Genomic DNA, 27,450 nt, shown 5'->3' with positions numbered 1-27,450 from the left:
CCACCTCTCAGATCAAGTTTCAAACTTTCAATCCACACAGGAAGTTTTAGATTTATGTTCCACACTTGGACTTTAAAGAACTTCCACATTTAGACATTAGGAAGTTCCAAAATTACATTCTGCTATAACATGCTAATTACAGAGAGGTTCTAGAGGTTTGTGTGAGTTTTTAAAATTCTTTACAGATAAATTTAATTCTGGAACCACGCCTTGGCACAAGCAGTAATTTCAGCAACAAGTTCAAGGGCACAGAAAATAAATGGCCAGAACCTATTATAGATACATAATCTGAGGTGGGAAAATCAGCAGCTTGCCAAATAGCTACTCTGCCTATGAGCCTTAAGTAGCAGGATTACAAAATATGAGTCACTGGAAGATTATCTTCTAGAAAGAAGCATACAAACCAGAATCTCAGGTAATTCAATATTAGTTTATTAAATCAGCAATTTTTATCACCGCTTTCTAAAAATTATTATAAAGCATATTAAAATATATTACAGTATCTGCAAAGAATTTACTGTGTAATAAAAGTGCAACAATAATGAACTTACAACTTTGTTTGCCTAGTTGGACAAACTGAAGCACACTGCACAGATCAATCCTTTCCTCAAAAGTCAGAGTGCCTTTTAAGTGAAAACAGTGTTTAACAAAAATATTAGAAAAGGTGAGCATGTGAAATAGAAAATGAAGTTCATGATCATTCCTCAGTGCTAAGTTACACATATCCATCAAACCATACACTTCAAACTCTGCTTGAGATCCAACAATTTAAAGAGCCACTAAAATGAGTGCACATTGTGAAGGGAAGGAAGTGACGGAAAGAAAAAGCAGGTGCATTTCAAGTGCTGGCAATAAACAATATTGAAAGCCAGGGACCACATACCTGCTGCTTTGAGACCAGGTCCCACAAAAATCCACACCACACCCAATTAACAAATGGGACCTCACCCTGACTTAAAAATCTTTGTAAACTCTCCAATTTCAAGCTGTCACAGCTTTTAAGCTGCACTTTAAGTGTCCTGTACTGTGGTTATGAACCGTAGCCCCACATTTTCTGTTCCAATCTACAACAAAAACTGATAATTTCTGAAGGAATAGAACTAGGGTTGCAAATTAAAACTATACTGTGGAATAGTTGGAGAAAAGGTAAAAGCAGCAGTTTCTACTTTAGTTTAAGAAAGTAGGCTACATCAGTAGGCACAGATTTCACAGACAGCTTTGGATGTTCTTGCAGAAAATGTTATCAAAATCCTAGGCATAAAATATCCAATCAACTCAACATCTTCACCTTTCTTAAGCAAACATTAGTAACACACTGAACACCAAAGATTACCTCATACTGCTGTTACGAATAACTACATAGAGCATACTATCCTGAGAGAAGGCAATCCTGCTCACTTCTCATGCCTCTAACACAGATTCACTAACTCCACAGAACATTATCCAAACACTTGTGTGTGGCTGGTTTAACTGTACAGGCTTGCAGACAGTCAGCAAGGCAAATGGAGGAGGCCAATGGACCCGTGAGGACGTAGTGAGAAAAGAACCCCTCCCCTGAGCAACAGCAACCTACTCCATCACTTTAGTTGTGCAAGAAACTGCTGTTTAAAGTTCCCATGAAATGTATTTTATTCCTATCATCTAAGTGTGATGCTAGTTCACTGTACCACATACCTAGAAATAGATTTATGTAGCTGTGGATGCCAACCATGAAACACTTCTATTTCTCCAGACAGCCAGAGAAAATCCACCTCTACTCCTATACATGCTTCATGCATTCATCTTCCAAACTCTACAGGAACACAAAGCAAAATACTACATCTCCATCTAGGCAAAATGGTTTAACTTCTCAAAAGGATGTATTTCAATTTGTCTGCCTTAAGACCAAGCTAGCACATTGTCACAGAGACTGAGGAAAAGGCTGTATTCTCCCTTTTACTACCAGCAAAACTAGAAAAACAGAATAAAACCACTGAAACTACCCTGCTCTTCTCACTGAAGGAGGATATTTCTAATGGCATGGGATCACATGGCTCCAGTATGTCTGGAGCATCACCCCTGGAAGCTACATGTGGTGGGAACTCAAGCAGGAGTCCACTGCTGCAGCCCTGTGCTGCTGCAAAGCGAGGTAAGGCAGAGTCAGAAAACCAGCAGCTTCTCACATCCTCCCAGCTTTGCCTACACTCCAGTAGTCACAATACACAAGCTTGCATTCTTTCTCCTGGCTTAATGGCTTTCCTGATTAAGCTAGTCACTAGTACTAAGCTGGTGAGTAGTGTATAAAGTGGTACTGACTGCAGACACTACCCACAAACAAACACACGTTACAACTTCTGCAGCCTTTTTCTTCTTCTTAACACCTGCAATGTCTGTAGACTACTTTTTTGTTCAAAAATAAATTATGTAGAAAATAGTTACTCTGCAGATGTACAGTCACACAGACTCAGCATCAAGTTTCACAGCTCTACTAAAGTGCACAGAGATGCACTAAGGTTAATTTGGCTCCTAATTTAGGTGTAACAGAAATAAAGTTGGTATGCCTGAATGATAGGAAAAATACCTAAAAAAAAAAAAAAAAAAAAAAAAATCAAGTCCTCAGAACAATTCAACTATGCCAGGACATCCTTGATACAGGCCCAGAAACCTGGCAAGGTAAAGGTGGTGTTCTGCCATTACTTAAAATAGCATCATTGTTTTCCCATGGAAGAGCCCTGACAAAGTTCATGAAAGTTGCACCTCAGAATAGAACAGATGCAGAAAGATGAGAGGTCCAGAAAGATGTGAAACCTGACAACCTACAAATGATTTGAAAAAAGAAGCTGAGGCTTTTCTTAGATCATCCACAAAACTGAACATGGAAGTGTGACTAAAACCTTAACTAGGAGACAATATCCAAAGTATTCCCTGCCCCACCCCTACTGCAAGGACTTTAAAGCACTTTTTGGCTTGCTCTGTCTCAGAAGGCATTACTGCTGCCACTTACTGAGACTTAACAAGAAAGTGCTCAAAACTACAGTACCCTGGATATGTAGGGTCTTATTACAAATGGAATACAAGTCAATTCCTGCTCATACACATAGACCAGAACTGACTGCCGAATTTGATTTTATGAAAGAACTGTCCCTCCTTGAAAGACTCAAGGTCACAGGGCCGAAGACTTGCCTTCTTTTAAGGTACTGATAAAAATCAGTTGTGAGGAGACATTATGTTCAACTTTGATTGTGTGTTGTTGGAAAATAAATGTTTATTAAGCATCCATTCCTTTCATGGATTGTTTTCAATAAAGAAGTAATATTTGGAGGAATGAGTCTATAATTTTTTACAGTCAATCTAACGGCTCCTGTTAGCCTCCCCATCCTTCAAATCTGCCACCATGAGAATTGAATTGCTCTCTTGTGGTTGTCAGCTCTGTGTTGGCAAGAATTAAAAACTTCTCTTAAATATATTATATATTAAAAAATACAAAGACATAACTGTATAATTAGCTGTAAATAGAAATTAAATACCAATGAAAATATCCTGAGACAATTTGATGTGCTTTAAGGAGGCTGAATTTGAGCAATACACCTTTTCTGAGCAGAGGTTTAATTTCAATGCAAACATGTTTTTTTCAGCTTAAGAAACCATTCTGCTGTCATTTTGAACCATTCAGAAATTCATTGTCTGCAGAGAAGCTAAGCTTAAACTGCAAAGAAAACTATAAATCCAAGGAACAAAGGAGATCTCAGTTCTTCTAATGATAATACTAAATATATAGTGCTGTGTAAAACTGAAGAAGCTATTCTTCAGATAAGACACAATGACAGACTGAAAAAAAATTTAGTATTTTGCAGTTCTAGATAGAATCTGAAGTTTTAAAACAAGTTTGCTCATATTCTGAGCACTTACAAGACTCTCCTCATCATTCTTCTATCTTTTTCTAACTCCAATTAAACAATAAAAAGAAAGAAAAGGATTTCATTTTATATCAGCCTTTTCTTAGACTATAGAGATACTTACATTCACTCAATGGCTTAAGTATATTTTTAGCATCTAAATATTCCTTGCATATGCAGGTGAATTTAACATTTTGAGCTTCAGCGTGCTATTTAGCATATTTTGGAGACAGGGTCGATAAGTATTTAGGTTTGGCGAAGGTCAGCAACTTTTATGCATGGTCTTTTCTGCTTTATGGTTGTAAAGGCAGTGAGACATGGACACAGGACTACAAGAACATTTTCACCTTATGACAGAGCTATTATAAGGCACTTGTGATAAGCATGACTGAGTGAAGGTCAGCAGGGACAGTGACATGAATGTTTCCCTGCTGCCATGCTTAGCAACTTCAGTAGCTTGTGTGAAATGTGCTGTGAGGTTTAAGGATCTAAGCTTAACTTCAAATTTTGGTATTTTCAACACATTTCCTGTGGGAATTTCAAAATCCTCACTCTTCTCCTTGTATTGTTCATTCTGCTGTCTGGAAAATTTTCCTGTGCGATGGTGGCACCAGGTGGGAAGGTAGCGTGCCAGGCAGTTCATATCCATCCAGTTTAATCTTGATAAGATGTTTTGCTAATGCAAACTCTTCATCATCCAACATCCCATCGCCATCACAGTCTGCAAGTTTCCAGATCTTCCCCAAGACGCTATTGGGTAGTTTAGAAGTCACCATCTCCTTCTTTGCACTAATCCCAGATATTTTGCCATTGATTGGTGACAGAGTATAGAAAATCTCATCATAAGCAGGTTTATCTTTGGCAACAACCCACTCCTCTTCATCAGCTCCTTCCTTAGCACCTTCCCCATATCCATGGCCAAAAGGTCCTGCCATGGTGCCATCAAATGCTCCACCGTGTACCATCTCTGTGGGCATGTTGCTCTCTTCCTGTCTGATTAGGTTCATCAGGGAGGCAATTTTGTTGGCCAGCATGTTATCCACAGTTTCAATTAGTTTTGGTTTCAAAGAATGAAATTTAGTGAAATCACAATTCTCCAACTGCTCCTGTGAATGACACAGAGATAGTAGTCAAAAACTATTCAAATACATTGAAAAGTTTAAAGAATGGGCTTAAACTTAAAATAATCAAGTAATAATTCAATTAAAATAAGTATCTTTTGAAGCTGTTTCTATAGCTGAAACTCCTCTTGACAGAGAAACAAAACACATGTACCATACAACCAATATATTTGATCAAACACACTAAGACAATTTTGCAACAGTGTATGAGTTTATTTATTAAATTACATTTACAATACAAATTTCAAGGTGCAGTGGATAAAACCACAGCAGTTGATGAATGTTACCCAGCAACCTTCCATTTGATAATTTCTTTCCAAACATCTAAGAAAGTGTGCAAGTAAGTCCTCAGTCCTGCTAGCACTTAGGCAAGTGTTTAGAGTTAAAAATAAAATCAAATGTTTGCAGGACTAATCTGATTTTATAGATTAGACTTCTTGGTTGTGGTTAGGTCAGGAAAAGGTGTCCTTTACCAATAAAGAAAAGCTGAGTTGAGATAACAGCAGCAGTGTTTTATAGCAGTGCTGCCAGAACTCATGAAGTCAGATGCTCCCTGCAGAATTTGTGGCGTTTTCATCCAACACAAGCCCAAGCATGTTTTACACCACAGTATCAGAAAATTAAAAATGCTTTAGGCAATTATTAATTTTTTTCTACAAGCAAAATGCTTGCCAGGAAGAGAAAGTTACAGTGGAAAAGGTTAAAAAAACCCAAACATCACCACCACTTCCCACCTTCCGTAAAATGATGTTAAATTGCTTTAACAAATCCCATCTATCACCTCAAGGAGCTGCTCCTATACATATCAAAATGAACCCAAGAAACCTGGAGCACGGGGTAAAAACAGTCAACCAAAAACTCTATTCAGGTGACATTTACACACAACCACCTGATTTATAGCACCTGATCAGAATAAATGTATGTAGTGCAACAAATCTCAAGAAGCAAAGATCAACTTGCTATCGGTTTTGGCACAATTTTGTTTTCACACAGTTTTGCTCCTCACTACAGAAGTGACTGATCTCCTGTACATATTTGCTGCCATCTGCTGCTGAGGCTTAACTGACATGTACTGTAAGTTTGAAAGAGTTTCATTCAAATTTTGTTTCAGTATTCAGATCTCTCATTCTCTCACTCTGCATCATGAGCAAAAGCAGCAAGGGAAGAAAGAGTCAACTTTTGCCACAAAATCCCCTTCCAAAGCCCAACTCATGAAACCCTTCCAATAATCCTGCCTGTGAAAACTTAGCTAAAATACATCTTGTGCTTCATCTGTGATTTGCTATCTCATGCCAATAGTTGATTCCCAGGTGAAATACTTTAGTTTATAAAAGAAACTTGTGCCTTCTTATAGATAATCAGCCAATCATCACTCCTGATGATAGCTGTGCAAGTGTACCACATGTACTGTCAGAATGATACATCTGGAAAACATCCTCCATCACACTCATGACTAATCCACAGTCGGAACAAACTGCAGGCTCCTGATCTCTTGTTCTTCAGTCTTCAAGCTGAATTACCCTTTAATTCAAAGGCCATTTAAGAAGCCTATGATCTGAGATACAAAAATTGCCAATTGATGCTTGAAATCACTATTAACACAACATTACCTGTTTTTCCCTGGGATATCTTCTAACTCATCTCAAATCAGAGAACAGAAATAAATAGGCAAGAAAGTGACAGAAAATTGGTTGAAAGACTGCAGAAAGCCCAAAAGAGGAAGAGACAAAAGGTATTTAAAAATAAATTGTGAGCATAAACCAAGAACAACTCTCTCTCTCCTTCATAGAATACAATCTTAACAGGACAGGAAAGACTATTTTCAGAAGCAAGAGATTTTAAGCTGGACTTTTCGAGTAACACATTGCCTTTATTGCTCACTGGGAAACAGTACCAGTAAGAACAGGAACAGAGTAGAGTAAAAATGAACTGATGACTAAAGATATCCTCACCTACACAAATATTTGATACCATCACAAAAATGATAAATATAACCACATTTAGGATTCAAAAGAAGCCCCTTAACCTGTGAGTGTCCACTGCCATTTTATATGCACAAAGCCTTTAGTACTTCCTGCAGGAGAAACCAAGTACTGACAAAAAGGACAGAAGGTCAGATTATTTATTCCTTATTTTCACAGTCTTTGTGTAGTTCTGTATCAGTGAATGCACACTAAAGTTACCATTCTTTTTTGGTCTGTACCACTTCCAAGTCACTCTAATATAATATCAGTCAAATTACTTATTTCAACTCTTCTACTGCCAAACACCCTAAGCTGTAACGCTGACATACTCTGTTCTAACTTTTCCAATTTGGCAATCCTGCTACAAAGTTAAGAGATATTTCAGTGGAATGGTAATCTATCATCTTACCTGCATTTTCTTGACTTCAGGGAAGTCCCCTGCTGAAATATGGTACTCCCTCTGCAGCTGGATGTAGATCTCAGGCAACTTGTTGATCAGTTCTTTCTTCTTATTCTCTTTCCCAAATACAGAGGGCATCTCTTTTTTCAGATAGCTGATGATATAAGCATGAACCTAAAAAGAAGCAAAACTGAAATCAAAACTACTGTTTACTGACACTTCGCAGTAGCGTTCCTCACCTAGGTCATAAAAAGAAACAGAAATATGTTTCCCTAAGGAAAGATATTATCAACTACTGTTTCTGGAATTTTGTGTTTACATGAACAGTTAGCTATCCATTAGTTATTATTAGCTTTTGCTGCTTTCAGCATTCCTTTGAGAGGCAGAGAGAAAGGAAACACATTTCAAAGAAATACAGATGCACACTTGCTCTTTTAAGGAGAAGCCTGGTACAGCATTCTATGAGTACCAACAGCAAGAGAAAAGGCAAGGCTCCAAACCCCACGTCCTGACACTATACACAGAGCTCCAGCCATACTGGTCCATCTGTATGATTTGTAGCTCGTTTGCCACACCAGCCACTGTGGGCATCAATGGGATAATTCCTCCAGAAATCCAAGTATGCTAAGTGGTAGGGCTATCTATTTGAAGTGATATTGCATTCCTACCTATTTTCTCAGAGAAAAGTGAGTACCTATTACCCATATTTATGCAGCCACCTATGCAGATGACAGAGCAGCCAGTTCCAAGAGGAGCAGCATGCCATGGCTGCCTTGTGAAGCTCTAGGGAGAGAAGTAGCACCTTTCCAGCTTATAAGGAAAGACATTAATTTAGGGTGTCTTTAAATACATTGATTCTTGCATTGCCATCAAAAGATCCATCCTGCCCACCTTATTTATGCCTTTATTCTGAACCATTCATCGCTTCCCCATTGCCACTCTCCCACTACTTTTTCCCACCAAAAGGATCTGCTTGGCCACAGAACAAGTGATCAGGCCCAGAACAGAAACAGTGGCTGCACTTCCTAACTGAGGTGAGCTCACCTATCCAGGACATTGATACTCATTTTGCACACAAGAGGGAAGGCACCAGGGCAGAGCCTTCTTTTAGAAGTAATGCTGCCCTAAGCTCTGACCCCCATGGCAGCCAAATGACCTCCACAAACAGGATGTCTTTACAGAACTCAGGTCCTAGTTCATTTGAAAAGAACGTAGCTGTCCACAAACCAGAAGTTAGTTATAATTTTCACACCCACAGAAAAAAAGAGTTAAAAATTAGGTATGTCTAGCAAACTGTTGAGCAATAAACAGGTGAAATTTTGAAGACTGGGGAAAGACAAACTACCACTAAAAAGCATCAGTGAAACAAGTGATTGCCTTGGTGTTGTGTAAGTATAATACTTAATACCTACCAAACCATGACAGAACGTGTATTATAGCATTCTACACAGACCTTACACAATCTGCACATTGCAATTGCCCATTCATTTCCTTACTTGCTAAGGAAGAAACAGAAAAAAAATATTTGCTTTTAAAAGAAAAATGATGTAGCCAATTTTTATGTGCACATCTTAAGTTCACTAATTTCACACAACAACACTTCCTTATAGCTAAAAAAAGTGTATGCATTTTAATGGCAAATAAATTTACATTTTTGTAGAGGAGAAAAAAACTCCAGCATAAAGAAGCATAAACCCATGAAATTTCCTAAGAGAATAGATATAAATATTTCTTCAGAATTACTTAATGGATTCAGTAAGGGTATTTTTAAGAGCGTTTCTAAGTAATTGTGAGTAATTTTATGGATCTTATGTCTAAAATAATGTTTCTATCAAACCCAGAAAAGTATGTTTATAATTCATAAGCACTAACAGTTTCACATGTGTATTCTAAGTGGTTTAAGGTCTGCCAGTATGCACATGTGTTTCTTGTAGATAAGAACAGTCCTCATCTTCAAAACGGGATAGTGAGTCACAGGACTTAGGGAAAAAAAAAAGAAAAAAGCTTAATGCCCAAATCTGACAGCATGTTAAGAGTTTGCTTTTGTTTCTATTTACTGTAAATGCTTTAGAAAACATTAAGAAGAGGGTTGCACAGAAATGGGGTAAAAGAAACCCCACACTCAATGCTGTAAAAAGTGGTTTTTGACTGTCAATACTTCGAGAGCAGTTTGGAAGGCAGAAAAATGACACTGGATTACATTGCTGCTTTCCTGCAGATAAACAGTTTATTCCCCTTCCGGGACTGTCTAACATACCCCTAAGAGCACTCTGTACTGTGTTTACCTTTATCAATTTTTATTTTACATTTCACAGAAATATCTAAAAATTACTCAACTGACACTCCTTCAGTGCCAAAATGATTGTAACAAATGAAAACAAAATGCTGCCAACATTTACAAAACAGATTGGTTCTGAGGTTGCTCTGGGATCAGAGCAACTTTTAACACAACATCATTGTGATTTTAAATGGAATTTTCAAAGAAGCAAATTCTACAGGGTGCCCTAAAGCTCAGGCCACAAAACCCCCCAAACCAACAGCCCTCCTCATTCCCTCCTCCAATCCCCAAAAATAACTCCACAAAAAATTCCTGAAAGTCTATCTTCATGTTCAGAAATTTAAATAAGCCAACACAGGAAGTGATACACATCCCCAAATAACTATTCATATACTGATGGATTTGCAAGTCCTCTTCATTTTTGATTAGTAGTTTACATTAAAATGAGTTTGAAGGAAAAAGCATTTGGTTTGATAACTGCACAGGAAATTAGAGCTCCTGTCTTCTACCAATAGCTTTCTCCTCAAGTGACTATTTTTTCCCTGAAAAAGTGACAATTCAATCAAAGATTAAAAACTGCGCTAAGAATACACATTTTATAGCAAGAGAAAAATTGGCAAGGTTGAGAAAGGACACACTGACAGCAGCAGAGACTGCTCATTCAATTTTGTTTTCTTTTCTTCTCTTACCTTTGCAAGTCTTGCCCTTTTAATGAGATCATTGAGTTTCCTTACAGCAGCTTTCTGCGGGAGACTCTGGATATCCTTGAAAAGATCCTGTGCCTCGGCTTCGAAGAGTTTTCGATTGTCTGTGTTTCGGAGAGGATGGGCCCAGAAGGAGCCAATGTAGACCCGCAGGACCTCTGGCGTATCGATCACCTTTCCCAGGGACCACATGAGTGCACCATAGACCCTCATCAGCTGCTGTGTGTCCACTTGGTCAGCCTTATTAAGCACCACTCGGATCTTGTCATCCTGGCCCCGGAATGACTTAATGGCCTCTGAAAACTCATCAGATATATCCAGCTTATGGGCGTCAAAAAGGAGGATGATGCGGTCAACCCTCTCAGCAAACCACTGGAGGACTTGGCAGAAGTCATAGCCTGGAGGAAGAACACACTGTTAGAGTCTTACCATTCAGAAAAGTGAATCTTGGAGAACACAGGGCTGGGGATAGAGAACAAGAGGAAAACAGCCTTTACCTGGGGGCAAAAAGGAGATTTATTACTCCAGAGGACAGTATCTGTGGACAGTGAGGTCAGGACAACTGTATCCTGCATTTCCTTGAGCCAGTCTCACTATTATCACCTTTTGTTTTATCACTGCCCTTTTTTCTGTCTAACACCCACATTTGCCTCTTTCCAGGAGTCTGGCTCCAGCACAGCATCCAAGCTAAACAAGACTGTGGGGCGCTGATCACAGTATCTCTTCATCACTGCCAATATTGGTCACTTTGGTAGCACTGCTTATCTGAACTAACAATGGAAAATGGTTCAAATGCAGCATTTAAAACCATTTTCAAACTCATCTCTCCTTACCTTGTAACGCTTGCTGTTATTTTTACCACAGCAGACTAAAAAGTACAATTTACAAGTAACATGATTACATTGCTGATGGCTCTGAGGACATGACAGGTTACAGAACATGAGCAGTGACCTTCCTGACCACCTGAAACAAGCTTTATCATGTTCTAAAGGAAAGTCTATTCATAGCACCTGTCTAAATGCTTTTACAGGTTCAGCTGGTACCTAATCCACACAACAAACAGTATTCAGGAACTCCTTATTCAGAAGTGACACATCTAATCCCCAGAGTCACCACTGGTGATGCGGCTTTGGGTTTGGCATGGATGTGACTCATCTAGTATGAGTAAGGAACAGCTAAGTATGTACTGGGAACTTTTTGCTTTTTAAAGAAAAAACAATATCCGTTTTCCCCTGAACTCTTTCCCCAAACTCTTTGAAACACTTGCCTTCACACCATTCAATCATGAACGAAGCACCCTCTCCCTTCCTAAAAGGGGTTCCTCCCTACATCCTGCCAGACACACACTTTTCCTTCCAAATCTTGCAGCCCACACAGATATTTCTGTCTGCAAGGGCGTGAACATCACCAGTGATGTCGCAGAAGCAGCACAGGGACGGGCATTGTCTGCCCAGGGGACAATGCTGGCAGACATCTGCACATTCTCCTCCAGCCGCTTACACTGCCCCTGAACTGACAGGCAGGAAGCTTCCTCCTGCTGCCAACAGGAGTGGGAAAGGTGTGTCTTGAGACATCTTCGAATGTTGCCCTCTGTTGACCCTTCAAGAAATCAGCTCCTTTATCTGTGGCCTGGATGCTTTCCAGAGTTAAAAATGGAGCATGCTGGGAAATAGTGCACTATAATAGTCTTCTAATTTTACATAGGCCCTTTACTGTTTTCCTGCATGTTAAAATGAAAGCTAATATTTGAGTCCTCTCTTGGTCTCAGAAGGCTTCAATTTACTCCTAGTAATATCTGTCAAACTTTAATATTATACAGATGTTACATTCATTCGTAGATATAGTTAAGCAGTAGCTAGTGAGACAGGAAAAAAACATTAACAGCAAAGAGACGAGGTCTTACACTGACGCTCTATAATGTTATTCTTCCATCAAACATTTTAAATAAGAAAAGCTGCAGCCTACCAATGCTAGACACAAGCTAAACTTCCAGAAAGCAGAAGCCTCTCTGACAGAGGCACATTCAGGGATAGCAGAAAACACCTTGTACAATCCTGCTTACATTTACACACAATAATTTAGAAAGCCATCAAAGCAACTCAAACTTCAAAACATTCTAAATTAGACTTATAGCATAAATATGTTCAAGTCAGACCAACTCCTTGAGGAAGCAGGTCAGACAAACCTTGCTATGTGCAGCATCACAGAACAAGTCAAGTTTGTGCTTGACTACATGCAAACTGCATAAGCAGCCCAAAAGCCATTTACAGGAAATGTATCTGACTATGCAGTATTTCGGCCAAGGTTGAGTGTAGTAATTTCTGTTCATGATAGTGTGGAATATGTGCATGCAATAAATACAAAGGCACTTTTAGATAACTTCTTTTATGGTGATGTCTAAGTGTATGAAACCTTTATTTAACCTGCCCTCAAAGCCTGGAGACTGAGAGAACAGTGCTCTATAGCCAACTCCCAAAACCTCGTATTTGGTACAACCACACTTTAAACATGATTAAACCGAACAGCATACAGGAGAACCACACTTTGATAAAAGAACTATGACAAGGGACACATTCAGGACAATCTTTATCACACGTAAAAAAAATAATGAAATGCAATCTAATCAAGTTAAAGCCTCTGAAACAGGTAAGAGTTTGAGGTAATTACTGTACTACGTCAAATTAGGTGGAAGCCTATCATATCAAAGGGCAGGCCAGCTAGGCTATAACAATTGATAAGGCACATACCATCAAGACAAGGAGTTTCTGAACAATAAGGGAATAAAAGCCATGTTTTGTTAAATCACAGGAGCAATTCTAGATGGTAGTGAAGAATCATGGTTCTTCAGGCAACACAGGACTACCAGTGAAACATAACCTGGAGTGAAACACAACTCTGTCCTGCACTTGGAAGTCTGAGACTTCCACAGCGTTACCTAATGGTCTTAAATTTGGTTACAACAATTGCTCACTTTTTCAGCAGCATATTAATATAATACTCTAGTTTTCTGCTTATTTCACGTTCCCTTCCATACTATTACAAATAGTGTATTTGAATCAACAGATACTTGAATGCTGCCAAACAGAATTTTCTCTTGATTTAACAAGCAAAGAAGGGGTAAGATGTAGTTTAACTTGAGCATTTAAGATGCTGGTTTTAACTTGAGGAGAAAAAAGAGAGCCGGAATCCCCAATGGAAAAGCAGACCACTGCTGGTTTTATCAGACTGTGTAAACTGGGATCTAAATATTTTGTGGACATTTTATGAGAAGATTTTTTTCAGGACTAAAAATCATTAGTTATACACTCAATTTTTTTTTCTGTCTAAAGTAAGCGTGCCAACATGCAGTATTTGTTTTATTTCTGGTTTCACAACATTCAAGTCTTTGCTTGCAGAGATGTAGAGCTCTCATGCTGTTCATCTACTATTTCACTAACAAATCACATAAAGAAAAGTCCAGCACTCTCCCCATGATGAATGCTTTGCATGACTATGAGTAATAAAGAGGACAAAACATCACTGAACAAAAAAGTCCAGAAGCATCTGGTAGATCAGTTTACTAGGTAAGCTTAATTTAGATTATAGTCCTAAGAAGTTAGTCCCTTATTCTGTCAGTTTATTATGAAGACAAGACTATTGTTGCATAGCTGACATATATTGTGCTTGTACCAGGATTTCCTCAAAAAATCCCAGGTGTGATGTGTTAAATAATTGTTTATTTCCTCTGACAGACACATGAAACACAAGTTTCCATCTCTTAAGCAAAGGCCTGAAAACAGAGGGCAGCATAAGCCACACCCTGCATCACTACCATTTACCATTCCACAGAAAAGGGACAGGCACTCAAATGCAGCTGAAGAATGCAAGGAAGAAAGTTGTTTACATTATTCTGTTCTGTTTAAATACTTTCTCAAGACAGGCTAATGTTTAAAACAGCTTGATAAACAGTGCTCAGGTCTCTGCAGAATTTTCATATTATTAAAAATATTCTCATTTGCTCTTTCTCCTTCTACCATTTCACTGTATTATATTATGGCATGACTGAGCAACCTTAAGAAGCAGCTCTAGCAGTGCCCATAAAAACCCTCCTTATTTATAGCCCCACCCATGAATTTTTTCAGACATGATCAACCTACAGCTATTTCTGTAAATATTTCTTCATTCATGAACTTCAGTAGTATATATAAGAGTCATTATTACTTCGTGGAAAGCAATTAAAATGATCAAAATAAGACTTTTTCTTGGGAGTGACAAAGCACTAATTAGTTAACAGACCATGCAACTGTAGGCATTTGCAGCCATAGCAGCAGCATAACAGAAATACCAACCCCCAGCAGCTTTCAAGAGAAAAAATGCCAAAGCCAATATCCAGCCTTGAAATATGGGTTGTACAGGGCTTGCAGTACAAACCTATGGGACAGACTGCCATACAGTACCACTAAAACAAGCTCCCCAGAGATTAGGATGCTGATTTGTCCAGTAGAGCAGAAACTAATTAGTGAGCTTGGTGCCTATAAAGCTCTGCAACTCACCTCTGCTGATGCGCTGCTTCTCTCCAGAGAGAATGCCAGGGCTGTCAATGATACTGATGCTCTTCAGGACCTCGTTGGGTAGCTGAGAACACATGAACCTGCAGGAAAGGAGGGAAAAAAATATTAACAAAGCTCTAGCTCACATACAGATTGTTTCTTGAGAGCTCCCCATTATATATCTGATTTTAGAAAGACTCAAGTGAGACTGAAAACAGTTTCTGAATCCTGGCAAACTTCTATGTTTCGCAGCCATACATGTTTAAGAAAAATTATGAAGAGACTTCTCAAAAAAAAAAACCCAGGGAAACCTTGTAAAACTATATGTCTAAGTGCTGATAAGACTTCAAATTTTGCAAGAGCTGACAACTTGGGCTGTAAATGCAACATCAAAAAGACTCCATCAAACCCATTTTGCTAGGACCAAAATTAGTATGCACAAAAGAAAATTCTTCATGTTCTCCAGCTTATGCCCAGAGTCAAAGACTGAAAAGGGGAGCAAGCAGAAAGACATACTGACAATATGTTTATGGTCCAGTCCCTGCCACATCTCCCTCTTGCCTGATTTAGCAGTGTTCGAGTGATCACTACTCCCTAACCCACCGCTGTCCTCAGCTGGGGCATCAGTGAAAAACACCAGTGTTCCTCCCAGCCAAAACTATCACACTGCCAGAAGCAGGAGTTCAAATTACACACAGTATGCTCTAAACAATAACCTCCTGCCACTGCAACAGGAGGCAAATTCAATGGTGGTATTACAGAAAAATAAATAATTGACGAGGACTCCGAGAGCTGTGCAGAACACTTGGTGTGTTACTTGCAAGCTAAATGATGCTTCTGTGATAGTTAATGACTGAAGAACTTCACTGCCCTTCATCATAACCTGCCTTAAAGAGATTTGTATAAGAGTTTAATCTTCTTATCAGGGAGCAGCTGAAGATACTAACCAGCATACAGAGCAAACCACCCTCCTCCTGTGAGGCTGCCCCACACAGGGTTAAGCTGCAGCCTCAGGCTCCAAGATGGGGCTGCCCTGCATCAACCTATGGCTTCACAAAGCACACTGCCTCAAAAAACAGGGCATCACAGACAGGAAATTGTAGCTGTGCTGAGGTCAAGCAAGACCTTTAAGGCCTTGGATGATCTGAGTTAGGAAGAGTTCAACCAGTCAAGTATCAGATACAAAATGTAAACTATATCAAAGTCTAGATGGTATTTTATACAATGCAAATTCTTCAAAGGAAATTGAAAAGAAAAGAAGTCCTAACACCTCACTTCACCTTGTTCTGCAAGAGACCTTGTAGCAATGAACCTTTAACAAAAGCACAGTGTGCCTTCTTGGATAAAACAGAACTGGCAGCATCACCTGTACCTCTCCCTGAAACCCAAAAGGGCATAAGGAAACAGCAGCCATCTGAGCCTGATAAAACCTGAGGGTATGTAAACATAATGTAAAATGTATTGTTTGATTTAGTGGGACACCAGGTATAAAAAATACCTCATATCTGAAGCAAACTCTTGCATTAGAAAGTTTTCTACTAGTTTAATAAATATTTTTGAAAGAGCAGAGAGGTACTATTTGGGAAAATTACATTATTTGAACTTGCCAAAACCTAAAGGCAGTGCTATTTCAAAGCAAACACGTAACATGGAAGCATAATGGATGTGCATAAGTGACAAAGAAAACACATTTAATCATGTGAACCATTACAAAAATACATACATCACTAGTATGTACAGCATGAAGTAGCTTTCATATACATTTGAAGACTGAATTTTCATGTATATTTTTTCTTATCACTCTCATCCAACCTTAGAAAGCCCAGTATCACTTGGTATCATCAAGATGTTTCTAGACCTATCTTATGGGAAGAAAGGCACTGTTATACCAGCTGAACAATACAGCAGTGTCTTGACTCAGGCACCACCAAACTGGGACAGCTGGAAAAGACCATGCAATAAAATAGAGAATTACAGACCTCAGAAATGCAGACACTGCCATCTTTGCAGCAGTCATTAGCGGCAATGGGAGGAGAAAAGTAAACACATGTGTAGAAGCATGAACTCAGAATTAACTGCTTGTTAGCTTTTACAGTATGTCCATAAGATGAAAGATGGGTTAAAAGTCTTGCCTCATACTAATATTTTAGACAACTTAAAACTGTAATGATAATGGTACTTGAATATCTCTTTTCAACACTGAGACTTATTTCTTCATGCAGGTCATTTAAGTGCTGCATCATAAAAAACAGAACTACATACTATCCACCTGAATGGGAGATTTAAAAAAGAAGTGTTACAAAAACAGTTGTATGAAGGAGATGACTGTAATTTCTTATGACACATCAAAATAGACCAGGACCATGCATTTCTTCTCAGCAGCACTAATTTATTTACATGCTTTTCTGGTATAATGCAGTATTCTTCCTTCACCTGCTTCTAAGGGCACACTAGGTACTGTCCCCCTTTGGTTTCCTCCCCAACTTTTCTTTCAAGTATACAGGATAAGTAAGAGATTAATAGAAGAACATGTCCCACAAGCAGTGAGATACATGGGGCAATTAGAAGGGGTCATGGAAAAAGACAAAAGCAAGGTAACATCAATAAATGAATGCAGCTAATTACCAAGTACAAGCCTTGATTGTGATACCGTGTTCTTGTTTGCTTCATTTTTTCCATTACCTCAGTCACTGTTTCCTGTTATTTGGATTGTTAAACTTGCATGAAAAGGATACTCAGCTTTATAGTCTAAGTATTCAGAGCCTTAAGTTCCTCCATAAAACAAAACACTAGGATTGGGAAACCATTTAAAAAGTCAAATTGGGGGGGGGGAGGGTGGGACAGGGTGGGGGGAAGTAGAGAGAAGTCTATTAAGGCAGGTGTGAAAAATGTAATAACAGATAAAAAGAACTGTCAGCATGGCAAATGAGAGAAGGCAAAGTAAAATATGTACTATGATTACAGGTAACCTGGTAGGGACTCAAAGACACTGAGGCCTAAGACAATTTCATCTAAGTGAAGTCATAAAGAGAAAGGAGTTTGTAAGTTTTGAAAAATGCTAGGGAAAGATAAGCACCCAGATCTCTTCTGAATAACTAATGAGTAAGTGTGACTGTTGGGGAAGATAAGGGTGCTCACAACACTTCAATACAACAATATCACAGTCACCAAAAGAATTGGAATCATTTAGTCAGTTACTTTGTAAGTACATCTTTTTAACTAGCCAATAATTTTACTTGCACAACAGTCAGAACCTGACACAACTAGTTAGATGATTTAGGCAAAAAATTACATCACCAGTCATCCAAAAAAACACATACCATTATTAAATGTTCTGTGCAAATATTTAAATGTTATGCAAAATACTAGTTATATAATTTTTATTATAAGTATATTAATTTTTTGTAGAGAGAGCACAATGGTGAGGAAAGAAAGAAACAGAATAGTGATCTGGAAGACAGAATTTAGCCAATCACCTCAAAATTGTTATTTAAAATGGGACTTGACTACAGTTTCCCACAGCACATATTCTTATCTCTGCAAAGCGATAGCCAAGCCAACTGTAAGCAGCTACAAACTTTCTTCTTTGAATAAGCGCAGCAATAGATAAAATTGTACATGATGAACTTTTAACACGCATGCCAATACTTATCAGCCAAACAGGAAAGTTTATTGTTAAAAAGAACCAATTTAGATTAATTGGCTTGCAAAGTGAGGCCTCTATGTCAAGCTACCATCAAACACAGGAAGAAAACAAGGTGATTGCTCAGACAATAAGAACAGTTATTAGTAACTAACTTTCAACTGGAAATATTCAGCATGCTATTTCAGTTTAGTATCCAAATGTTCGCAGCCCCTGAACAACTCTTCCCCTTTTACAAATACACAGCAGAAGCTAACATCATCTCTCTGGTCTATGGAACTACCTGAACACCCAGGTAGTTAATATTAAACATTTAACAGCTTGAGTTTTTATTTTATCCATGGGGCACATTAGAATCTTTTCCTTCGTGTATGTCTTTTTACATATCCCAGCAATTCACGATTTTAAATAGCTATACCAAGATATCCAGTGAAATCAGTGGAAAGGAACAAGACAGCACCAAAGGGAAATATTTTTTTTCTTTTTTTTTTAATGGTAGTTTTAAAAAATAGTACTAACCTATTAGTTTTATTGAGAAGATTTTTTGCATAAACTTATCACGAGTTCCACCTGGTGTCATGCCTCACAAACAAGTCACCCAGTGGATCATTTTACGGTTTTCTGTGAACTGGTTTTAACAACAATTTTCTATTCAGATAACTGAATATCTCTATCATAATGCCACCCTACCCAGTACTGCCTTTTTCCGTTTAATTCACCTGAACTGCCACCACTCCTGCTTGTATTTCAATATTTATTCCAAGCTGTTCAAAACAGAACACGCCACAATTTAAATGTAATCATCAGAAGACAGAACGCAAGATGATCTCACCTGTTCAGGAACGCATTTCCAAAGCGGCCGAGTTTCCGGAATGGCTTCTTAGGATCAACAACTAGGGCATTTCCAGGAACATTTCCTTCTGTTTCTCCATACATTACAGCAATAAAGGAATCTGTGGTAGGCTCTGGACCAATCCTCATGCCTGGAAAGTCTTGCTCAAGCAGGTATCTGGAGGTGGAGAATATAAATGTATTTATACAAAATAGCTATATTTATACTTAAATATTCCAAAAGAATGAATGATTGGGATCCATGGCAAAAGAAATACCTACAATTTGCTTGAAAATTCCCAAGGATATGCATATTCTATAAGAATAATGTTACATTTTTCCTGCATTTCATTGTTTCTGTTAACTGGGGAAGGAGGAAGAGAACTGAATTAGTTTTTCACAACAGCTAGGTAAAAGGATAAGTAAATCTCTTTACAAAGACAGTGTGGAAAGCACGCCCTCAACTGCAGCACCATTTAAGTGGATGCTTCTACCAAAGACCTGAGTGCTGTAGGTTACACTACAACACATGGCTGCTTTTCTGAGTGTTTCCAAGCCTATACCAGTGCTGCTGGCACAAAAAGGCAATGGTTTGAAGCTGCATGTGAGCAGATTCAGTTGGCTGACAGATCCAACCCTTTAATCAACTCGGTATGATCTCACTAACTTTAACTCATCCTATCAGAGGCAAAGAGAACTATTATGAGACAATAAAACTTTATCTCTTTGGGAGTGAGGAAATTTTTTTTTCTTTTGACCTGCACATCAAAAATTAATTGTTAACTAAGTCAGATCTGCAGAAATTTAGGCCTAACACTAAAGTACTTCCAAAAGGCACCAAGTCAGGCATTGCTCTACCACCAGAAACCATCTTGCACCTCCCTCTGAGTAGTCCACTGACAGAAGACACAGCACATACTCCAAGGGCCTTGACTTTCCAAACAACAGGTCTGAAATTAATTAAGTGGATATTTAAATATTAAAACTTAACGGAATCAGGGCATTTATTTACATAAAAAGACTGTCTGCATCCCTTCATGGATGGCAGGTGCGAAGTAAAAGCAGCCCCAAGTCCTTTGAGCAAACCTCCCTCTAGCACACATTCTATGACAACTGCCATGTTTCTCAGAGACACAGACAACACTGCTTAACTTTAAAGCAAGAGTGTTATTGTCCTCAGTCACAAGAGCACCATCTTGGCGCTCAAGACTAAAACAAAATGTTTTCAATGTCACCCTGCCGTTCTTAAAAAAAAAACCCCAAAAAACCACCACAATTTTAATCAACTACAGTTTAACTATTTACACAATCAAAACTGGATTTAAATGAGAATTCTTCTTCAGGCACAGGTGGTGGTCCTGCATGCAACAACAGCACTAGTTATGCTTTAGTGCATCTATATTAATGCTGCTCTTTTAATACAGGTTTATTCTGAATTTAATCCAACAGTGCAATGCCTATTCTGCTATAGCTTCCTAAATCAATACTGATTTGAGAGGACTTGCTGGCTGCTTTTGCTGCAAAAAACATTTTACGTAGTATCTATACTTGCTGAGCAATCTCTGTCTTCAAATAAAGTACCCAAGCATTCACAAACTTTATAGATCAGTGGACAGAAGCTGAATTTAAGGAACTAAATATATGTTACATATTTCAAAGACTGTTTTCCACTAGCCTTAGCGAACTGGCTCCAATTAGCTCAACCTACGATCGGGGAGCATGCAAGAGTTATTTACATGAGATTTCCTGTAGCTTTCTGCTTCCAAAAAAAGAAATTTAAAAAATGCCAAAACTAAAACTTGTGAGGAAGAAGGAACATAAGAACAATCATGCCAAACATGCCAATCTGCTTTATCTCCAGAATAAACTGTACCTAATGTACAGTAACAGCAAAATAAAACGGACCCCTCTCCAAAAGCAAATGAAACACTCAAACCTCTCTGGCCACACAGGTTTTTAAAATACAGCAGATCCCTCACTGTACAAATTAAATCATGGCATTTTCTAAATGAAGTGAAGACAAAACTCCTTTAATTGCTCACCAGTTGAAGCCCTCATGGAAATCGAGGATTTTCAGGTGATGTGGCAAACAGAGGAACACCTGAAACATGAATGTGTGTTCCCAGCTCTTCACAGAACATCACTGCACACCAGAGTTCTCTAAAACAGGATGCCAAAGCTAACTCACAAGAGCTGCTAAAATTTTCCAGATTGGACTTGTCCATGGCTTTGATTTTGAAAGATCAATTATACTTTTGTCTTCTAAAATAAAGTTTTTAACTTGCCATGATAAAATGTTCTATTTCAAACACTGCTTTTCCTCATTGTCCTTCTTTGAAAAGACAAAGGGTCTCTAAGAGACTTGTAAATAAGCTTTTCTCTTGATACAAATTGTCATTCCCAGGCTTCTGCTGACAGAGGCAGCAACTCATAAGGTGACAGACAACATATACAAGAAGATGCTCCAAGAGCAGGAGTAAAGAACATATATATATTGAATCAAATGCACAGGAATGAAGTCCCACACCCCAGGGTCAAGGAAAACTACATGGTGGGATCTAAATGCAGCAAGACACTTCCAGGATAACAGGATAATTGCCATCTATTGTAAGCTCATAAATTACGGCATGGTTACAGAAATTCAGTGCTGACAGTCTTTTAGATGCCTAAAAAAGTAATTTCATGGCCTGTTCATGAATTTGTAGCATGTTTAAAGAGTTACAAGTATAGAGTATCTTTCATGATTTCCAACATCTTTTTGCTGCTCTGCACTTGATAGTGCAAATTCCAATTAGCAGTTTATTGAAATGACTAAACCAGAATAAAGTGCTGCTAAACTGCAATGATACTCCCAAGTTAATGTCATAAAGGCAGCTTTAAAAAACAGGCTTTTATAGCGATAGCAATCCAGGAAGGCAAGACCTCCTTCCAAATACCAAGCCCCACCCAACAGTCACAATGCTCTGCCTGGTACAACTATTAACGGACACAGAAATCACTTTGCAGCACAGGTATTTTCCATTAAGACTGGCTCACAATTGCACATCAAGAATTAGTACAGACTAAAATAAACCTCTTCTTGAGCACTGGCTGTGCTCAAGTGTGATGGGTTTGGCTTGGACAACAACTATTATGTGGCTGTGTTTTAGATATGTGCTGAAAAGTGTTGACAATACAGGAATGTCTTCATTACTGCTGAGCAGCACTTACACTCAAGGCCTTAAGAATGAAGGCTTTTTCTGCTTCTCACCCCACCCTGTGAACAAAGAGGGGACACAGCTGGGATAGCTGATGTCTTGTACCATATGGCATCGTGCTTAGCATATAAAGATAGGGGAAGAAGGAGACACTTGGAATGATAGCATTTTCTCTTCCCAAGTCTCTGTTATGTATGATAGAGCCCTGCTTTCCTGGGAATACCTGAACATGTGCCTGCCCATAGAAAGTAGTGAATGAATTCCTTGCTTTGCCTTGCCTGTGATGCTTTTACTGTACGTACTAAACTGTCTTTATCTCAAGCCATGAGTTTTCTCAGTTTTACCATTCTGATTCTCTTCCCCATCCCACTGTGCAGGGTGTGAGTGGCTGTGTGGCACTTGGTTGCAAGCTGGAGCTGTGGGGTGGGCTAAGCCACAACATGCTGTATCACACTTCTCTGTGTGAAAGAACAGTCTTATTTACCCACACAAAAGGTAAGAGTAGTCTCCTGTAAATTGAAAAGCTGCCAATGTTTCTGTACCAAATGCTTCATTAGCACAGGAAAATACCTGGATTTTCAGCATCTGCAACTACATGCTCTTCTCAGGAATTTTCAGCAGAGAAGAAGTTCAAAAAGGTTCACAGGAAGAATCCTTAAAATAGCCAATGCCCCAAAGACAGTCTAGATCAAACAACAGACATCCTGTTGATTCTTCTCTCTTTGTTTTTACCTGGGCTATAACCTTTCAGCTTTGCCAATAAACATTCATCTAGGTTCCTCTGCAAGATGTATAGCCAGACTATGGGGAACTAGTTTACAAAGTTCCCAGAGATAGAAAAGATTAAGTCACAGACCATCTGAAGTCCAAATGCATTAGCTAGGCCACACCAATGCACAAAAGCAAGTGAGCTGGACAGAGCAGTGCTGAACACGGATACCCTGTGATGCATTGGCAGATAAACTCATGGCTCTTTTAGAGGGCTGCTCACCTCCATACTACATACTGCACCAAGTATTCCACTTTTCTTTTTTAACACAGCAAAACTAGCAGATATTTGCTTTTGTGTAAAAATTCTACTCTAAAGGATCCAAAGCTTTCATGTAGAGCCAGTGAAGTTACAGCCTTCACCCAAAGAAATTAAGAGGGACCTTCCTCCCACTTCACCCCCAAAGAAATAGATGCAGCTGCACAAGTGATCACACACTACTTGCAGACTCCAGACATTATGCATACAAAAGGGTGCTTTCACAAAAGTCAGCTCTGAATGAGTTAAATAGCAGGAAGTTTACAATTTTTAACCTCTGAGTAATACCTGTGGGCAAAGTAAAAGCACAGGCTGGCAGTCTGAGGAATTTGCTTCTGGTTTGTCTCATGTTGATAAGTTCTTAAAAAAAAATCAGTCTCCTACACTTCTAAAACAGAATGAAAGAAACTACCTATTTGCATTGACTACCTCTTATCTCTTTTTCATACAATACAATTCTCCTCTCCTGTCCCCCCTTTCCCCACTTTTTATTTCTAAAACAGGCATGAGAAATTGAGACAATTACAGAAACTGCAAGGCCAAGCAGCTTGCATGTAAGATAACAACTGGCTCTCCCCATACTCCCACTTCATTAAACACAACTGGACAAGCATTAACATCTGGACGTATTTGTTTGAATTGTCAGCATTGTCAAATACACGAATAAAACTATCACCACACTACACCTTAGACAGCAAAACTGACTGGTTTCACTGCATTGTTCCAAGTGCCAAAGCGGATAAACAGCACTGAGTGAGAAAACATAAGAGCTGTCAGAAACCTGGAAGTGTTTGTTTCCATATCTTAATCCCCAGGGACATTCAGTCACTGGTACATCAGTGTTTTCCATAAAGACTTAGTGGAAGGAACTGGGTGGATATGGATGTGTCAGAGGTATGAAAATGTGAAGTTCTCACGATAACGTCTCAAAGTAAATCCCAAATGAATATTTGACAGCTAAACAGAATTGTTATGTTCACACCTAAACCCAACAGTAAACACTCAGGTAGACCTAATATGCCCTCCTGACTATGAAGTCAAGAAATGTGAACAAAAAGCAGTTATAATTTTTTACGCAGTTTTGAATTATTTAAAATTTAAAATAATGTTTGCTTATTAAAAGGTTTGGAGGAATAAATCCCCTATAGTGCTACTTCATCCTAGAACAAATAAAGGATTATAACAATCTTGAGAGGGTAAGACATTTTTCCATGGGAGATTCAGCCTACCAGAGGCTGAATTTATTTCTGGCTGACCTGGACACTATAATATTTTCCCATGTCTTCTTGTAAGTCTTGCACACAGCATACAAGAACTTCTCTTTTTCTGCCCTTCTTTTTCTCCTCTAAATTGGATTTTGAGTAACAGTCACTGTGACACTATGGTCCAAGTTACTGCCCATATGCAGCGGAGCATTTTTTCCTGCTGATTCAGCCAATTATTATCTATGCTATAGAAAACACTGAGGTAATGAATGTTGGTCATAGTGAGAGCCTTTAGAAGCAATAAGAGATATTCTGCTACAGATTTGGGCTCTGCAGTCAATGCCTGTCTTCCCCAATACCTTGTACAAGATGAAACTGCGCTGCAAGCTACCTAAAATGGGCACAGCAGAAAGGGGTAAGAGAATAAAAAGAAGGGCATGTCACAGTAGAAGCCACCTCTTGCATCAAGTCAGGTATTTTAGTAAAACACATGAGAAACCATCTTTGAAAACTTCCATCTCTGTCAAAATTGTCTAGGCATCTTCACCTGGCACTGACAAATGCTAAAAAAAGCTCACAAGAGCTGTAATAAAGCATAGGTCTTTTCTCATTGAGACTGTACATTAGTATCAATCAACCCTTTTGCTCAGCATTTTATTGTTACAGTGATAACAAGCTACAAAGTAACAGTAGCAAAAATACACACAAGGCACTGCAAAGAATACTAATGTTTCTAAGCACAATACTGACTTGTACTTCAGTCAAATATGGGCAGCTATAAAGGACAGAAAAGCTGAATGTCCACAAACCAAGAACCTGTGCTCTCAACCAAGGCAAACTCTTACAGGAGGGCAGACACAGAGTTTTCCATGAATTGCTAGTAACAGAACAATGCTGCTGACAGGCAGCAAGTTCTGGTATGCACACATTTGTGATCATTCTGCCTCCCTCTGTATTACCTGTGCTCTCCCCACCCCTCTTCCATAAGCCAAGTAACAACACTTATCTGGAAATATATACAGACTAACAAAGCAACTGTAATTTTAAAGAAGAAAACGAATGGATATGCCTAGAGAAACGTTGGAAAAATCCAGCTCAACAACCCCTCCCCCTCACACCTTGTGACTGTCTGTGGAGATCCTGAAACTAAGTTTCTTTTCTTTTAATTACAGCCCTTTTTCTATTTTTAAAATATTCCTCTGAGCAGCATCTCTCTCTGTGCTTGCGGGAGTTATGTAATAATCAGTAAAGAAACTATGTTCGACTTCAAGCTTTCAATTAGCTAGTTGTAAAAACTGAAAAGACACATGATTAGTTCTGTAAACATCTGAAAAGCTCTCAGGTGATTAAAGGTAAACATCGATCTTCAGCGGAGAGGGGAAGTAGGTATTTTGCCCTGCAAAAAGAAAACAGTGTTATGGAAGGCTGCCTGTAATCTTTGGAACTTCAAGATAACTATTTGTAAATTTTACAGAAGGACTATAATGAACTTCAGATACAAGCAGGTCAAAACGTGACCCCTCAGTGTCTCTTGCAGAGTTGGGCAAAACATTAGACAGATTTGTAAGGGGCACGTGAGAGGAACAAACATATGCAAAATAGTTACAGATTCATAGCATTGTGCTTATCCGAGATACGCTCCAGCTTCCTAAAAATGAGTTACTAAGTAACCTAGAAATAAGGAATATAGGAAAGACAGAAAGTACTACAACATGAACAACACTGTTAAACTGCCTTAGTAGTGATACTGCTTCTTCAACGTAATTGATCAAAATAAACAGACATGGAAGGGAAGACTTTCCAGATACCACGTGGTTTTTGCCCGAAACTCTTGTCACCTTACTCCTCTATGATCACATCTGATTTGTGCATTAAGCTACTTTTGGGAAAGAAAGGGGAGGAGATAAAGTTAAGCGATCCCCATGGCCAGTGCAGTCATACCGTTTTAACACGAAGCCCCTGGTTTTCCTTTGAAATAACTTAGGGATTGAAAGAACTACGAAGAAGGAGACAACGGGGTTACACTTTCTCAGCAGAACATGAAATAGAGAAAATATTCTTGACTAGGAAGCAAGCGGTGAGGTACAGAGCGTGTAACAGGGTCGGGAGCGGCACCACCCTCGACACAGCACGGAGGCTCTCGGTAAGCCCCGCTCGCTGGGGAGCCGCCGGGCGCGGTCAGGCTCCAGCCCCGCCGCCTGTCACCGCACGGCGCTGCCCGGCCTCGGCTCGCACCGCGGGGCAGCGCTGCACCGCACGGGCGGGCTCGCCGCGGGGTGCTCCGCCAGAGCGTGGGAGGGATTTACCGCAGGCAGCACCACCCCGGGCAGGGGGTGAGCCAGCATGACCGAGCGGCCGGCGCGGGCGAGGCGGGGGCGCCGGCGGCGTTTCCCGGGCGGGCCCGCGGGAGCGGGGGCTGCGCACGCCGGGGGTCACCTACCGGATGAAGGTGGTCTTGCCGGTGCTGTACTGCCCCACCAGCAGCACCATGGGCTTGTTCTCGAAGTCGGCCTCCTCCAGGGCGGGCGAGTGGAACTCATGGAAGCGGTAGTGCTCCTCCAGCGGCAGCAGCTTGCGGAGGTAGAGGTCCCGCAGCCCGCCGGTCACCGTCTGCACCACGTCGGTGCCGCCGCCGCGCTCCCGCCCGCCGCCCTGCTTCCCCAGCCAGCTGAACAT

The 27,450-nt window shown here is 39.5% G+C and overlaps 1 protein-coding gene across 1 annotated transcript; it reads right to left on the bottom strand.

The window, feature by feature from the left end:
• Positions 1-411: 411 nt before the first annotated feature.
• Positions 412-27,450, bottom strand: EHD4 (EH domain containing 4). The gene is made up of 6 exons (XM_053945761.1): positions 27,215-27,450; positions 19,347-19,523; positions 14,875-14,972; positions 10,328-10,740; positions 7,370-7,534; positions 412-4,981 (listed from the first exon to the last, which is right to left on the bottom strand). The coding sequence occupies exons 1-6, from the start codon at positions 27,448-27,450 to the stop codon at positions 4,445-4,447; spliced, it is 1,626 nt and encodes a 541-aa protein (XP_053801736.1). The 3' UTR covers positions 412-4,444.

This window comes from Vidua chalybeata, chromosome 6 (assembly GCF_026979565.1).
Source record: "Vidua chalybeata isolate OUT-0048 chromosome 6, bVidCha1 merged haplotype, whole genome shotgun sequence".
Lineage (NCBI taxonomy): Eukaryota > Metazoa > Chordata > Aves > Passeriformes > Viduidae > Vidua > Vidua chalybeata.
Note: the sequence above shows the minus strand (reverse complement) of the source record. Positions and strands in the feature narration are given on the sequence as shown.